Raw genomic sequence first — 15,325 nt, 5'->3', positions numbered from 1 at the left:
GATGAGTTTTGAGTTGGAGGGAAATAATCTCCGTATTTCTGGGCTATCCCTGACGTGGACCTGACACACGGGGCTAAATTTACCTTCTCTGATTATTTTTGGGTGACGATAGCTCCTGTAATCCCACTGTGCTCCAGTCCCGCTGAAATTAAACTCCGATGAAAGAAAGATGACACTAGAAGTCTGATGATGAAGATCATGTGATTTGGGGTCAGATGAAGATCTAATGTATAATGATGTGGTCAGAAGAACCAGCTCTGTGTTTTATGTGTTTGGAGGTTTTGTTTTCTACTATTAATTAACTCGCCCTCATGAACGCTCACCCTCTTTCTCCCCATTACATAACTCCACGTCTGAATTCTGGTCAGGAGGATAAAAATAGACTGATAAATAAAAAAGAGGAAATGGGGAGAGATAAGATGTTCGCCCCTCGGGGAGAGTTGGCCTAGTCGGAGTGAGAGGCAGACACAAATCCACATTTCTCCTCCATTATCCTCCCCCCCTCCTCGCTTTCATCAGCCGTTTTCTTTCTCCCGTTTCTCTATCATCCTCCTCTGTTCCCGTCTCCGGCAGAAACCTTCATTTGAACATCTGTTAATTTACTGCGTGCATTGCTGCTGTTTACTTCCTTCCTAATTACACTTACTGTTTGTTTTCATGCGGTTGTGTTTTTGGATTTATCCTGAGCAACAGTCCCTGGGATTTTAAATCTCACTCACATTTCCTGCGTGAAGCACTCAATTATGTTCTGCTTCTCCTGGGAGAGAGGCGCCGAGTCTGCAGGTCCTGATTGAGACTTCGAGGGAAACAGCGGCCATTTAGAGATTAAAACCAAATATGTTTTTATTTGGAACTGGAGTTGAGATGTTGGTGTTAAATACAGCGGTGTGAAAAACTATTTGCCCCCTTCCTGATTTCTTATTCTTTTGCGTGTTTGTCACACAAAATGTTTCTGATACTAGAATCTAAAATAAATGCATAAATATATATTTCAAGTAATTTTTTAAAATATATAAATTATTTTGCGGTGCTGAATTCATCATTCATCTTTCATCAGCGTTGGAGGGCGGGGCCAAGGCTGATGACATCGATTGCTCTGGTCTGGCGGCTCACTTTATAGAGGTGTTCTAACCGTGTCGGTGCTGGATTTTTGAAACCGAACAGATAAAACAAATGTATGAGTTTGTGATCCAGAATCTGTCTGCTGCAGCTCCTGACATCAGGAGAAATGGAGCACCCGTCCTTCAGGCAAACAGACGCTGCTGTTCCAGTACGAACAGCGGGTTGGCCGGTTGAGAAGGCTCTGCGTACATCCCTCTACCTCTCGATTGGCCTAGATGTGTGCATGCTGTCGTCACACTGAGTGGCAGCACCTATGGGTGCAGCATAAAAGCAGGGGTCTAAGTGAAGTCACACTGGGAGCTCCTTTTTATTTTAGTGTGGCCTTTTAGATTTCTGTTGTCCCAGGTGGCCGTAATGCTTTAATTTGTTTAGGCATTTTCAGATATCGACTGTATAAACTTAGAGATGTACCAAGCCCCCGCAATGTGGCTCTAAAATTGAGGCCAACCCGGAAGTACCAAAAATTGCAGTACCCTCATCCGCTGGGGGCTGGTGTCAGAAGCAAGCAAATCCTCATTGACTCCCATGTTAAAATGACCAATTTCACAGCAGAAATAAACATGTTTACAGCCTGGTACCAAAACATGCTTTTGGTTTAAATGGCCTTTTTGGCTCTCCATACAAATATCATCCAATATTTGCTAAAGTTATTTTTTCTTATCTCAAGTTTTTGTTTTTTTAGACTTTTTTTTAGACATTAGGGGTTATTTTTATAAAGTTGAGTCGTTTACGAAAATACTTTTAAACTAAGTTTTTTTTGTGTGTATTTTATTTTCAGCACATTTGGCAAATTTTCTGATATTTTATCTCAAATTCAGTTGTCATAGTCTCATGTTCTGTTCTGCTGCTCTAACAAACCAACTTGTCCTTTAGTTCTTTCCTCCGCCTGCTCTCCTCCCACGAGGAATCATGGAGAGGAGACGGGAAGCAGAGGAGATGAAGCATTTAAGACGTCTCTGCTTTCCAGCTGTCATTTTAAACCATCAACTGAATTTGATGCGTCCGGCTGTCATCTTTGTCAGATCAGCTTTAATGGGTTTAATAACCGCACAAACAATGTTTTTGTATTTAAATCTAATTAATGACCTTTTTTTAAAGGTAGGCTTGAATCCTCTCTTCTTCAGGTGCATTTTGGGAATTAATCCTTCAGAACTTTTTGATTTCTGGGTTGTTGAAATGGAGATTTTCTTATTTTCAGGCATTCTGAGACTGAGCAGTGGTCGATGATGTAATGATTAACAGATGGTAGCGCCCTGTAACCTCACACACATCTAACTCTTTACTAACCGAAGCGTTTGGATATTTTCTCCTGAAAACCTGATCGATCGCAACCAGCTCCAGTTCGGTTTGGGCTCCTTTCGCCAGCTTTTTTATTATAAATGTGTTTGACACAGTTAGCTGTTCTGTGTGCAGCGGTGGCTGATCCTCTGGTTGTGGTGTCTCCTCAGGGCTCACGAGCAAGAGCTGATGAAGAGGCATGAGAGGGAACTGGCCGAGCTGAGCGCAGCCCACAGCCGAGAGACCCAGAACATGCTGTCAGACTTCAACAAAGCACAGGAAGTCCTCAAAGACAAGATCTCCGCCCTTCAGATTCTGTACGTAGCTGCTGTAATTATACCAGAATGTTTTCAAACATTTACGAACCTCAAAGCATCCAAACTTGTGGCTGCTCACATCACAGAAGGCCTCTGGGATCAGAAGTGGAGAATGCACCACCTCCTGGTCAGTCTGATAACAGACAGATCTGCTTATTCATCAGTTTATAATTCAAATTCAACATCAGAGACACAATTACTTTAATAGCCAGCAGTTCTTCATTTTAATGAATTTTGGGTTTAAGCTCCTAAAATTCATTTCTGGGATTCTGGGAACAAATTTAGTCTCTAAATATTGAATCATAGTGAGAATTGCAGTTGTTTTAACCAAAAATCCTCTGATCAAATATAAATATTGTCTTTGTTTTATATTTAACCTGGTGGGGGTGGATTCCTGCAGGTCCCTCTCTGGGTTTTGTCATCTCATCAGAAACAAATCCAGCTTTTTTCCGTCTGCTGATGCAAAATCACTCTGATCCAAACATCTGGAGAAATCAAGTAAAACAAAGCAGATTTCCAGCTGCTGTGTAGTTTTTGATCATTTAACCCATCGAGTTTTTGATTTATTGACAAAAGAAATGGAATCCAGCCCGAGGCAAGATCACATTCAGGAAACACTTTGGAGTCTCAGGTTTGCTCCAAGAGCTCCTTGGATCATTTTTTATGCTCCACTCTTTAAAGTTCAGAGCTTTTGGACTCCGAGGATCATGGAAAACCTTCAGCACTCATTAGAAACTCCTGATTTAAGTTTTCTTCTGAAGGTTTTATTAGAGTAGGTGTTAAAATCACTTCTGTCATGTCTCAATCAGCTGCCAAATGAAACATAATGGTTTATTTTTGCTGTTTCTGGTCCTTCTATTTTCTGAGCTTTAATGCTAGTATCTCATCAAACGCCGGTGGCTGTCACTGCAAAGTTTGAGGAGAATATTTAGACTAGAAGCTAAAATCCTTCAGACCTTTCTCCAAACAGCTCTGAATAAACCCATCTAATTAAGTCTGAGAGTTTTACAGAAATGATCTTGTAAGTCGAGCCTCCTGCGGAGAACAGAGTTAAGAGATCAGTTCATTTTTTACCCATTATGACAGATTTTAATTATAAAACCGTAAAAAACTGCTTTAAATCTGCAAAATAACTACTGTCAGCACTTTAGTAACACTTGTTAAGTCAGGAGCCTAAAGTAAGTCTAACAGACCTCTGTTGCCAGGGTAGTTACCATAGCAACAGAGGTTTGACTTTCTGTAAAATTAGCAGCTTAACGTCTAAAGGATCAACCAGTTAACTCTCCAGGCACATTTGAAAGGCTCACAAGGATAGTTTTCTTCTCAAAATCAGAAATTAAACAAATAAAGTTCATCTTCATTTGATTCATCAAAGGTCTTGTTGAAATTAAAGAAACAAATCTGTAAAAATGAATCAGTTTAAGGGTATAGGGTATATTCTTTTATTTGTACTTGGTGAGAATCTAAAACTTAATGTCTAAGAAGACTTCATTCAGAAAGATTTACCTATACAGGGTTATCATTTTTATGGCTATAAATAATAATAATAATAATAATAATAATAATAATAATAGCCTTTATTGTCATTGTACAGGATAAAACGAAATTGGAGTGCCACTCCCTTGGTGCACAATACACTAATACTTCTAAGTATAAAAGTCCCCTCAAACAAAACAATAGTAAGCACCCTATATACAGAATAGCAGCTACCATATCATGTAAAAAAATGGCATTAGAATAGCAGCATAATAGTTGACGGTGACCTTGACAGTCTCTAAGCAGGTTTAATTGTTTTATGCTTATTTACTATAGAGATCGCCCTGGGAAAGAAGCTATCCCTGAATCTGTTTGACCTGGTTTTATGTGACCTGTACCGTCGACCTGATGGTAATAGTTAAAAGACGTGATTGCTGGGGTGAGATTGGTCCTTGATGATATTGCTCGCTCTGCTGAGGTACCGAGAGTTTGCAATGACCTCCAGGCTGGACAGAGAGCATCCAGTGATCTTCTGGGCTGTGTTGATGACCCTCTGCAGTACTTTCCTGTCTGCAGCTGAGCACCCTGCGTACCATGATGTTATGCAGTACGTTATGATGCTTTCTATGGTGGCTCTGTAGAAAGTAACCAGCAGCCTCTCCTCCAGGTTGTTCCTCCTGAGCACTCTCAGAAAGTGGAGACGCTGCTGGGCCTTTTTTACCACTGCCGTGGTATTTGCTGACCAGGAGAGATCCTCAGAGATCTGCACGCCCAGAAACCTCATGGAGTGCACCCTCTCCACACAGTTCCCATGAATGTACAGTGGGGCCGGGTCTGCTCTGCCCTTCCTGAAGTCGAAGATGATTTCTTTAGTTTTCGTGGTGTTCAGTTGGAGGTTATTTACTGAGCACCACTCCATCAGTTCTTAGAGCAACTTTAGTTTCAAAGCTGAAATAAAGAACTTAAGGGTTGGAAATAATAGATCTGAAGCTTTTGTAAAATGGAACAAGCTGCCGTCTCTAACGGAGTAAAAGATGACCAGTTTTAGACAAATATGTGATTCCTGAACAACTTTGGTGAGTAAACACGGTGAGACAGCCATTCCAGCACTGGTTCGCTTTAGGATTCCTGCAAATTCCCTAAAACTTCATTAGAGAAACTCCGAGGCATCTTATCATCAATCACCACTTCCACCAAGAAACGAGCAGCTTCAGGAAATCCTCGTCAGCACCTCCTTGCAGCCGTTCTGGAGCACCAGTGTTTAATATTCCTTATCAGCTCGCTCCTGCTGTGGATTTTCTGCCTGCAGGTCCAGTAAGGAAACTGGCTTTCCAAAAATATAGCAGGTGTTATTTTTATTCCACGCTCTGAAAATACTGAGGGAGCTGAAACAAACTACAGGAAACATGATAAATGCAGGAGGGGAAGCAGGTTTGTGGCCTTAGGTGATGGAGTCCAGGGGAACAGTGGAGTGTTAAAACTTTTGGCTTCATCTCAGAGTTCAGCCATGCTGGAGCAGCACGAATAGGCCCTCCAGAGGGATAAAGAAAACAATTTTTTAGCTAAAAGTACAAAAAAATATCAGCTGTAAAAGTAAAGCTTCTGTGTTGACACTAACTCAAGTTTTGGGGACAATATATCATTTGTTGTTGTCTTCCTGTCTGTTGAACCTCAGAGAAGAGCTACAAGGTTTTCCATGCAAGTCCTACTGGAGAACCCAGGGTAGACCCGGGGGACAAATTACTTTTGTACGGTTACCCTACGAGTTCATAGACTCTCGCTTCAGGGATCTCACATGTTCTAGTCGGCTGTATCACACGCTGGACTTTGTGGTTGGCTGTAAATGCTAAATTACCTTTGATACATCTATTTTTTACTACATCTGGTGTAATAAGTCACTTTTTTATTCTGGTTTTTCAGTATTTTAATCATTTTAGAGGGATAAAGTGTCTGTGAGTGCGGCGTATTAATAGATTTTTTTATTTCTTTTTCCTCACAGGTTGGAAGGAACAGAGGAGAAGTTTAGAAATCGAGAGAGTCGTCCTGAGGATCTGCAGGTGATCGCTGAGCTGAAGGATATGGTCGCTGAGAGAGAAACTCTGGTCAAAAAGCTGGTGGTGAGTAACTTCTGAGGTTAGGTTCGTTAGTCCAAGAACAGGGATGCGTGGGAAATGAATCAGTCTCACCAAATGAAACGATGAATCAGAGAACATAAATGTGATTTCACACAAAGCCCTTCAAAATGTAACGTTTATGAATAGTGTCTCCGCTGATTCAGCATCTCCAGATCTAATGCGGTGATGTGAAAATGAAGATCTGAGGACCTGGAAATTTACAAAAACTAAATCTAAAGTCTGGAAGTGAGAGCCAAAGGAAAACCAGTGCCCCCTTGTGGTTGGCTCCTGTACAGGTTTTCAGCCTAGAGTTTCATTTGTGGGACAAACAATAAGCAGGTTTTACGAATGAGGACACGTTTTCCTCCTCCTGCATTCTCCTGCTGCTGTTCGTGATTTTGAGGTGAAAGGCTTAGCCTGGTGGTAACTGGCAGGTTTAGACAGGAAAATTTGATGTTTAACAGACTTTAGGAATGTGGAAACTGCAGAGTCAACCATGTGGAGAAGGAAGTCATTAAACGTGTGACTTTTCATGTCTTTTCGCCTCCATGAGTCTCCTGATCCTCTCTGGCTGTCAGCTAACTGGATTTTTCTCCTTCAGGATGATAAAAAGTTCTACCAGCTGGAGCTTGTCAACCGGGAGACCAACTTCAACAAAGTATTCAATGCCAGTCCTAATGTAGGAGTCATCAACCCACTCATCAAGGTAGGTCCCGTAACACACACACACACCACACAGCCCAACGGTTGCATCCACTGGGGTGTGTTCTGATCAGTCAGAGGGATCTCAGATTTATTTTAGATGTCGCCAATGTGCAAACGGGTGTCTTTATAATTGGAAACAAGATTTCTATAATTATTTACAAAATAATGTTTTTCTTTTACTTTGATGATAGCTGCAGGTTTTGTGGAGGTAGTGTTGTTGAAGCGGACTTTGTGCATGCCTGCTTTGGTTTTGTAACGAGCATGTGTTGGATACATGACTGCTAGCTTTAGAGTGGCTCGTTACGCTTAACTGGATACACGACTGCTAGCTGTAGCGTGGCTCGTTACGCTTAACTGGATACACGACTGCTAGCTTTAGCGTGGCTCGTTACACTTAACTAGATACACAACTGCTAGCTGTAGCGTGGCTCGTTACGCTTAACTGGATACACGACTGCTAGCTTTAGCGTGGCTCATTACGCTTAACTAGATACACGACTGCTAGCTTTAGAGTGGTTCGTTATGCTTAACTGGATACACGACTGCTAGCTTTAGAGTGGCTCATTACGCTTAACTGGATACACGACTGCTAGCTGTAGCATGGCTCATAACTCTTAACTGGATACATGACTGCTAGCTTTAGCGTGGCTCGTTACTCTTAACTAGATACACGACTGCTAGCTTTAGCATGGCTCATAACGCTTAACTAGATACACGACTGCTAGCTTTAGCATGGCTCGTTACGCTTAACTAGATACACAACTGCTAGCTGTAGCGTGGCTCGTTACGCTTAACTGGATACACGACTGCTAGCTTTAGCGTGGCTCATAATGCTTAACTGGATACATGACTGCTAGCTTTAGCGTGGCTCGTTACTCTTAACTAGATACACGACTGCTAGCTTTAGCATGGCTCATAACGCTTAACTAGATACACGACTGCTAGCTTTAGCGTGGCTCGTTACGCTTAACTAGATACACAACTGCTAGCTGTAGCGTGGCTCGTTACGCTTAACTGGATACACGACTGCTAGCTTTAGTGTGGCTCATAATGCTTAACTAGATACACGACTGCTAGCTTTAGCGTGGCTCGTTACGCTTAACTAGATACACAACTGCTAGCTGTAGCGTGGCTCGTTACGCTTAACTGGATACACGACTGCTAGCTTTAGCGTGGCTCATAATGCTTAACTAGATACACGACTGCTAGCTTTAGCGTGGCTCGTTACGCTTAACTAGATACACGACTGCTAGCTTTAGCGTGGCTCGTAACGCTTAACTGGATACAAGACTGCTAGCTTTAGTGTGGCTCATTACGCTTAACTAGATACACGACTTCTAGCTGTAGCGTGGCTCGTTACACTTAACTGGATACGCGACTGCTAGCTTTAGCGTGGCTCGTTACGCTTAACTAGATACACGACTGCTAGCTTTTGCGTGGCTCGTTACGCTTAACTGGATACACGAGTGCTAGCTTTAGCGTGGCTCGTAACGCTTAACTGGATACACGACTGCTAGCTTTTGCATGGCTCGTTACGCTTAACTAGATACACGACTGCTAGCTTTAGCGTGGCTCGTAACGCTTGACTGGATACACGACTGTTAGCTTTAGCGTGGCTCGTTACACTTAAACCATATTAGCAAAATGTTGTCTAAAGGAGGAAATCTTTACAGCTCTTAAAAACCTATTATTTTTAGTTGTAATCAGAAACTGTGCTGAAATTTCTTTGCTTGCTGTCAGGCTAAACGTTACTGCCCCTTGTGGCCTGGCATGGTTTTTTCAGAATTAGTTTTTCTATTTTTTTGTTGGGATGCTGGAGAAGGCACAGACAAAAACAACATTCACTTTAAATTGTAGGAAGTGATGTCATAAACCACCCCTCATGCTCAGATTGACACTAGCACAGCGTCTCTAACTTCCACTGTTTCTGTACGTTTTTCCTCGTATCGGTGTGTGTGCTTTTCGTTTTTGTTGTTTCTGTGACCAAGTCTTCCATCCAGTTGGGTTGGGTCCTTGCCTTTTTTCCAGCCTTCCTTTGCTTTTCCAAGCCATTTGTTGGAGTGAGATGTTTTCTGCTTAGTCACATCTCTTCTCATCTAAACTGTCATTCTGCTCAGAGCGAATGCTGCTTTTAAGATTGATGCCAGTCTCCAGGTTGAGCCATTCTCACTCTGCTTCAATCAGCCTTTAATGAGATCCAGTTAGCTCGCTGCTCTTTCCTGTCTCTCATCGGCTGGACTGTTACGACCTCCAGAACTCTCCTTGTGCCTCATTTGCCCTTTTTCCGCACCATTTCCTTATTATTTTTGCTTTAAACCTCCCTTCTGCTCCTTTTTGATCCCAATTCCCGTCCTTTTCTTTTTTTTTTTTTGTTTCTGTGTAGCAAAAGAAAAAGAATGAGAAAGCAGCAGCCAGCAGATTCAGCAGCTCTCATAATCTCAGGGCTCTGGAGGCAGCAGGTATGGGCTTGGACGTGGTGGGTATAGGGAGTGGGCAGCTCCCACAGCCCCCGCCCCCAGCCCCGCCCGGCCGCCTAGAGCCCATCCCTAACTCCCCCCTCCATCACCTTGAGCTCAACTCCAACAAACCTCTTGCCCCGCCGACCACTCCCACCGAACCCAAGAAGTTCATGAGGTGAGACCTTCCTGCTGACCGGCAGCAGCTTGTCAACCATTAATCATCCAATCACAGACCTCCTTAGTTGGAGGTGAAAGCACTTTTTGACTCAGCTGGAACCAGCATCTTGTAAAACCACTAACTGGTATTTCAAGTTAATATAGAAGTCCAGAACTCCTTCTGGTTTCTGGTTTTGTAAACAAATCTGTTAAATATTCTTCATACTTTTCATTCATTTGTGCCAAATCAAGCCCTCTCATGAACCGTAGGAGCATGAAAATCATCATCATTATCAGCTGGACTTTGTTAGAGAGCCTTTAAGTTCAAACTTAAGTTTGCTGATCCCCCAATATCCTGCAGTTTTCTTTTGCGATTTTAATATTTGACAGAATTGTCATTATTTCTCTAAAGTCTTTTTATGCAAAAACTCCTGAGTTTTAAATGTCAAATTTTTATTTCTTTCCTTGAATATTAATTAGAGCTTTAGATATTAACCCTTTCAACAAATATAGCAACAAATTCAGTCTTTTACTATTTATTTTAAATTATTTCTGATGTGTTTTGATTGGACAAATCAAATACTAAACAGTGGTTCTATGATTAGCAGTAGGCTAACTGATGCTAAAAGCTGTACATTTAGTGGTAAAGAGACATAATTGTTCATAAATATTTGTGTAAATCCTCCTAATGTTGATTCTTAAACGTGTATTATCATGACATGAACAGTTAGAATGTTTCATTCCAGGCAAACTTCAGAAAAGTCGCTAGCATTAGCATTAGCTTTATCTCATGTAACTCGATAGCATCCATAACAAGCTACCAAAAAACAACAAATGAATGCCAGACAGGAAGTTCTTAATCGCATAAACAAACTAACTAAACTGCTAAACAAGTAAAAGGACTAACTTTGAGAACCACTGAGCAGCTGACATTAGCCGTCATGTTTGAGGCTTTTTTAAATCCACTAAAACAAACACCATCTAAACTTTTAACATTTGTTAAATTAGCCCCTAAAACTGCTTTTCCATCTCTTGGCGTTTTTGAAACAAACAGCCCAGTTTGATTTTACTGCTTATTACTAATGGAAGGATTCCCTGATATTTGTCTCTAAATATCTATAAAAGTGATGTAAATAATTAAATCATCCTCATATATAGTTCCTCCAGCTTGCCTTAGTGTGGTAGTTCTGCTTTAGTTTTATTCTAAAAACCGGAACATTTTTAGGTGTTTTATCAACTCTGGGTGTTTGCTGCCCAGTTTGTCCGTCTGATCCAGCGGGGTGGGTTGAGTAAACGATGAAGATGATTTTCTGCCTCCTAACAGGAGCTGAGATCCTGCTGCACATCACTGATCCTCAGTCTCATTTAAAGGACACGGCTGCTTTATGCAGCGTCACGTTTGAACTCTGCTCTGCAAATAGACTTTAAATCTCTAAAGAACAGCCGAAGCTGAACATAAACACAGGAGACCCACATGTGACTGAAGCTTCAAAGAATGGCCTTGGAGTGCAAAAGGGGCATGTTTTTGTTGTTCATTTTGTTTTTGTTGTGTTTTTGTTCATCAATAGTATAAATGTTGATGGCATGCTGGCAGGCTTTTTGTCTTCTCTTCAGGAAGTTATAGCACTTGTCACAATTTGTATGTTTGTGTTGTTTTATTGTGATTTTTGTGATTCTTCATCTAAAGTTCAGCATGTTACACTTTTTCCTTCCTGAAACAACAAGGAAAGTTTGTTTCAGTTGTACAGTTTGTTGTAAGTAAAATATATTTTTTTACTTTGATGACATGACAACTTGTGTGCGTGTGTGTGTGTGTGCGCGCGCCTGTGTGTGTGTGCGCGCCTGTGTGCGTGTGCAGTTCAACCCAATAAAAAGCCTCCTGTCTCTTGATGTCTGGCTGAATTGATACGATTCACACACTGCTTTTGATACACACGAATGCAGCGTGTGTGTGTTTGCACGGCAGATGATGCATTCTAACAGGAAAGTGTTCAGGTGTGCATGAGTGTGAGTTCTGCTGCATGTTTTGCCCGAGACAACCCCCCATCACAATCAGATCCATCATTTCACATCTGTGCACAAACATTTCTGGAGTTTTTCACCAAAATCGCAAAATTAGTAGCAACAATACAGCAGCACAAGCTCAAGTCTGAAGTCTGATTTAGATTTTTTTTAGTAAGTCGATTTTGTTCCTGCAGAAGGACCATGTAGAGATGACCCGTCTGTCCTCGTGGAAATAGTTAACTATCCTTAAAAATTATTAAATCAGCTCTCTTCTGTTTTAGCTTTACTGAATATTGTAGCTAGTTTCCTGAATAGCCTCAGTTCTGAGAAATGGCTTTTGTAGGACTAATGAGCAAATATGCAGCTGTCTGAAATGCTCAAATCTTCTAAATTTCAAAGCATTCATTGGAAAATTATTTTATAACCCTACACACCATCGTCTGTTTCATATCACACAAAAGTTCCTGAAACATTCAGGAATTCCTACTAACCTTCACCCCCGGATTCATCGGGTGTGCTACGTTTAGCTGCTGGTGAAAAACATTTAGAAACAGTAACTAAAGGCCGTGTGATTGAAACACTGCAACAAAATTAAAGATATCAGAGTTATTTTAAAATGGCGGCAATACATTTCTTGGCTGCACTCCAACAAGCCTTTAGCTTGTCGTCGCGAAGAACCTTGGTTTCTGCCAAACAGACATATGTAATTTAATATTGCATAACTTTTACACAGAGACACGTTTCTTATTGGCTGAAATGTCTCTCTAAGAGCTAAAAAAAAACTCACTGCAAAAGAATGAGATGAACAATAAAATGGATTAAAGCTTAATTTTAAGCTTCATGAGGCACAAAATTTCAAATAAGCAGACAACAAAATCTGATTAAACATCTAAATGAGAGTTTGGAAGTAAAAACTCATCAGTTTAAAGATGATCAGATATAGACGCTATAAAGGAGATTATTCTGAGTTTCAGGAATTATGGTTGGTTTGTGACTCATTAGGTTTCTGCCTCTAAACATGTTTGAGCCTCCTTCCTTTTCTTTCCAACCCTGATTCTCCATCTCAGCTCCCTTCTCTTCAACAATCTCTCATGAAGAAACACTGTAATAAGTGTTTAATGTGAAAGCTTGTGTACAAATAAAAAATGGATAATTTATGGTAAAAGCAGAAGCTCTGCATCTGAACTGTGGTTCATTGTGCTGAAATCTAGTGGGAGGTAACTGATTTCCTGCAGCATAAAAAATGTTCTTCACCTCGGGGTTCTGAGACTGTTTAATAAGTAGCCAATTAAGAAAGTAAGAGAGGCGCTGGAATTTGTTTTCATCTATTAGTTTCAGACATGAGTTACTTTCAATAACAAACAGAAACTCGCTCATACAAATTCTGCTGATATTAGCTCAATATCTGTCAAATTTAATGAGCACATGTTTGTGTTTGCTAATATTGACTAGCGGTCAGTCATCATGAAAAACGTTCACGTCAGCATTTTAGCCAGCGGGGAGAAAAAAAAGAAAAAACTTTGGTGTGTCGGATCACGCCACTGCCCCCTGTGGACGGAGTCATGTACTACAGCTCCAGACTGTCAGACGCCAACTGGTGTTTCTGTGCTGTTTGTTATTAAAATAGAACTTTAAACCATAATTTGGTTGGATTAATTTTAAAAAAGTTTTACTGGAGTTTTAGCTCCACGTGAATAAGAAAAAAAACTATATTTTTTTCGTCATACATTAAAAAAAATACACTAATAGCAAAAGTAGTTTGCAAATCACTTTTAATCACACAGTAATGTAATCTGGCTCCAGAAAATTTAAACATTCTATTTTAAACCCCCATTTCAGATTATTTGTGATAACTTGGGTATAAAAGTGCACATGTAAAACATGCATGCAATGTTTTTATTATTGATCATTTACTGTGTACGTGAGACTTTTTAAATATGGATGATGTGGAGTTCACTCCATTACATTCTGTGTTGCATATTTTTCTTTAAAACAGGTTTAAATGTCTGTGAGTGCAGCAAACATAACACATTAAACTTTATTGACAACTGTTTGTTCTACAAAAATAAATTAGCAAGTTAGTTCACACTTTTTATAATGGTTTGGCTTTATTTGAGGGGAAGAGATCAGATCAGATCAATCAGATAAAAGTGGTATTACTATTAATATTATTACTACTACTACGACCATATGAAGTTTAATGGATCAAAAGAAGTAATGTCTGAATGAAAGACTGACTGTCTTCTTTCTCCTTATAACTCTGTTCTTTTCATTGTGGTTTTGCGCGTCCTCACCCCCTCATCTCCTCACCCTCTCACTCCCTGAAGCCCTCTTGAGATGAAGGATGCCACCATCGACCCCACCGATGCCCAGCGCCAAGAGTGGTTCGCCCAGTACTTTTCCTTTTGATTGACCACAAGCTTCCAAACTCAAGGATTCAGCATGTCAACCAAACTTTTTAAAAATAAATAAAAAGAAACAACATTTTGAAAAAGAGAAAACAATGTTGAAACTATTTGTTATTATTGTCATTGAGAAGGTTCGGGGTCAGTTCACTCCGGATTCAGTCAGCCAACGCAGGAATTTGAGGATGACGTGTCAAAACGCACAGAACTTGATGTCATATATTTTCACAGATTTCAGGAAGACTGACTTCCTGTTTGTTGACTGGGAGGAAACTGAACTGAACCCGATCCTGAAGTCATCATTCTGATCTAATTTGATTGTTTGATTATCTGATTGTTTCACTGTGGACGAGTTTCTCTCTTAGTACAGTGACAATGACCATCAGTATGTTCGATGTTTGTTTCATTTAATGACTTCATACCTTTTGTTGCTGTTTCTTGGATCTAGGAAACGAGTGGTGCGTTCTCATGCTGCTAAACTCCATAGTTGGACTAAAGTGAGAAATAAATATTTGTAAAGAATTCAATGGTAGGTTATTGTGCTCTCTGTAGTACGTGGGTCTTCTGCACACAGCATCTTAGATGAGGAGGGCTGATCTGAGACCAGTTTGCCTCCTCATTCATGGTGACATTTCCATGGATCTGATCCTAGATCAGTTACGCTTCTCCGATAGGGTCCATGAAGTACTGCTTCTGACTTTAGGGCGACACCATCAACACCAGTTTGTTACAGCTGCATCTAAGTTTCAGCAGATTTTGGTAGAATATTAAAACCTGTTTGTATGGTTGTCTGTCTCAACACAGATATAATGATGTCTCACCAATTTTAAAAACAAAAATAGCATTTTATATTTATAATATAATGTGTATGCTTAATAAAGAATTATTGTGACATTTAATTATGTGCGTGATTTATTTTACTGAACCTATGTTTAATTTATTTTGTTAATTATTTCATCCTTCAAATATTTCACTTTTTTAAAATATGTTGGTTTATTTTATACATTTTGCAGTGTCAAAGTTTAGCTGTTTCACTTTTTAATTAGAAAACCTCTGTGTGTGATTTTTATCAAAGAAAAACATACTTTTACAAATTTTGGATAACTATTTAACATGACGCCCGAATAAAAAGATGTCAGCGTCTTTAGTAACTGATCTAAAAACAACCAATGAAAAAAATCTTTAAGCAAATTAACAACTGTAGAATTTTATGTGAGGCCTAAAAATAGGGAAAGAGGTGAATAAAGTTTTAATTTGAACGTATTTGGTTGAAAAAATGTCAATTTCTG

General features: G+C 40.1%; 1 protein-coding gene across 5 annotated transcripts in view; it reads left to right on the top strand.

Annotated features, from left to right (window-relative positions):
• fam184ab (family with sequence similarity 184 member Ab) overlaps positions 1 to 14,935 on the top strand; it is a 173,715-nt gene extending 158,780 nt beyond the window's left edge. For 3 of the 5 annotated variants that reach the window (XM_070543886.1, XM_015947562.3, XM_054748092.2), the window contains 5 exons: positions 2,571 to 2,717; positions 6,193 to 6,310; positions 6,909 to 7,013; positions 9,396 to 9,646; positions 13,959 to 14,935. In XM_070543886.1, coding sequence (XP_070399987.1) covers positions 2,571 to 2,717; positions 6,193 to 6,310; positions 6,909 to 7,013; positions 9,396 to 9,646; positions 13,959 to 14,040 — 703 coding nt within the window. In that variant the 3' untranslated portion in view covers positions 14,041 to 14,935. Of the gene's footprint in view, positions 1 to 2,570; positions 2,718 to 6,192; positions 6,311 to 6,908; positions 7,014 to 9,395; positions 9,647 to 10,951; positions 11,518 to 13,958 lie in introns of those variants that run through there. The other 2 variants (XM_015947563.3, XM_015947564.3) reach the window with 2 other exon arrangements.
• Positions 14,936 to 15,325: the final 390 nt, after the last annotated feature.

Source organism: Nothobranchius furzeri, chromosome 2 (genome assembly GCF_043380555.1).
Source record: "Nothobranchius furzeri strain GRZ-AD chromosome 2, NfurGRZ-RIMD1, whole genome shotgun sequence".
Taxonomy (NCBI): domain Eukaryota; kingdom Metazoa; phylum Chordata; class Actinopteri; order Cyprinodontiformes; family Nothobranchiidae; genus Nothobranchius; species Nothobranchius furzeri.
The sequence above is the reverse complement of the archived record's forward strand: the minus strand, read 5'-3'. Positions and strand labels throughout refer to the sequence as shown.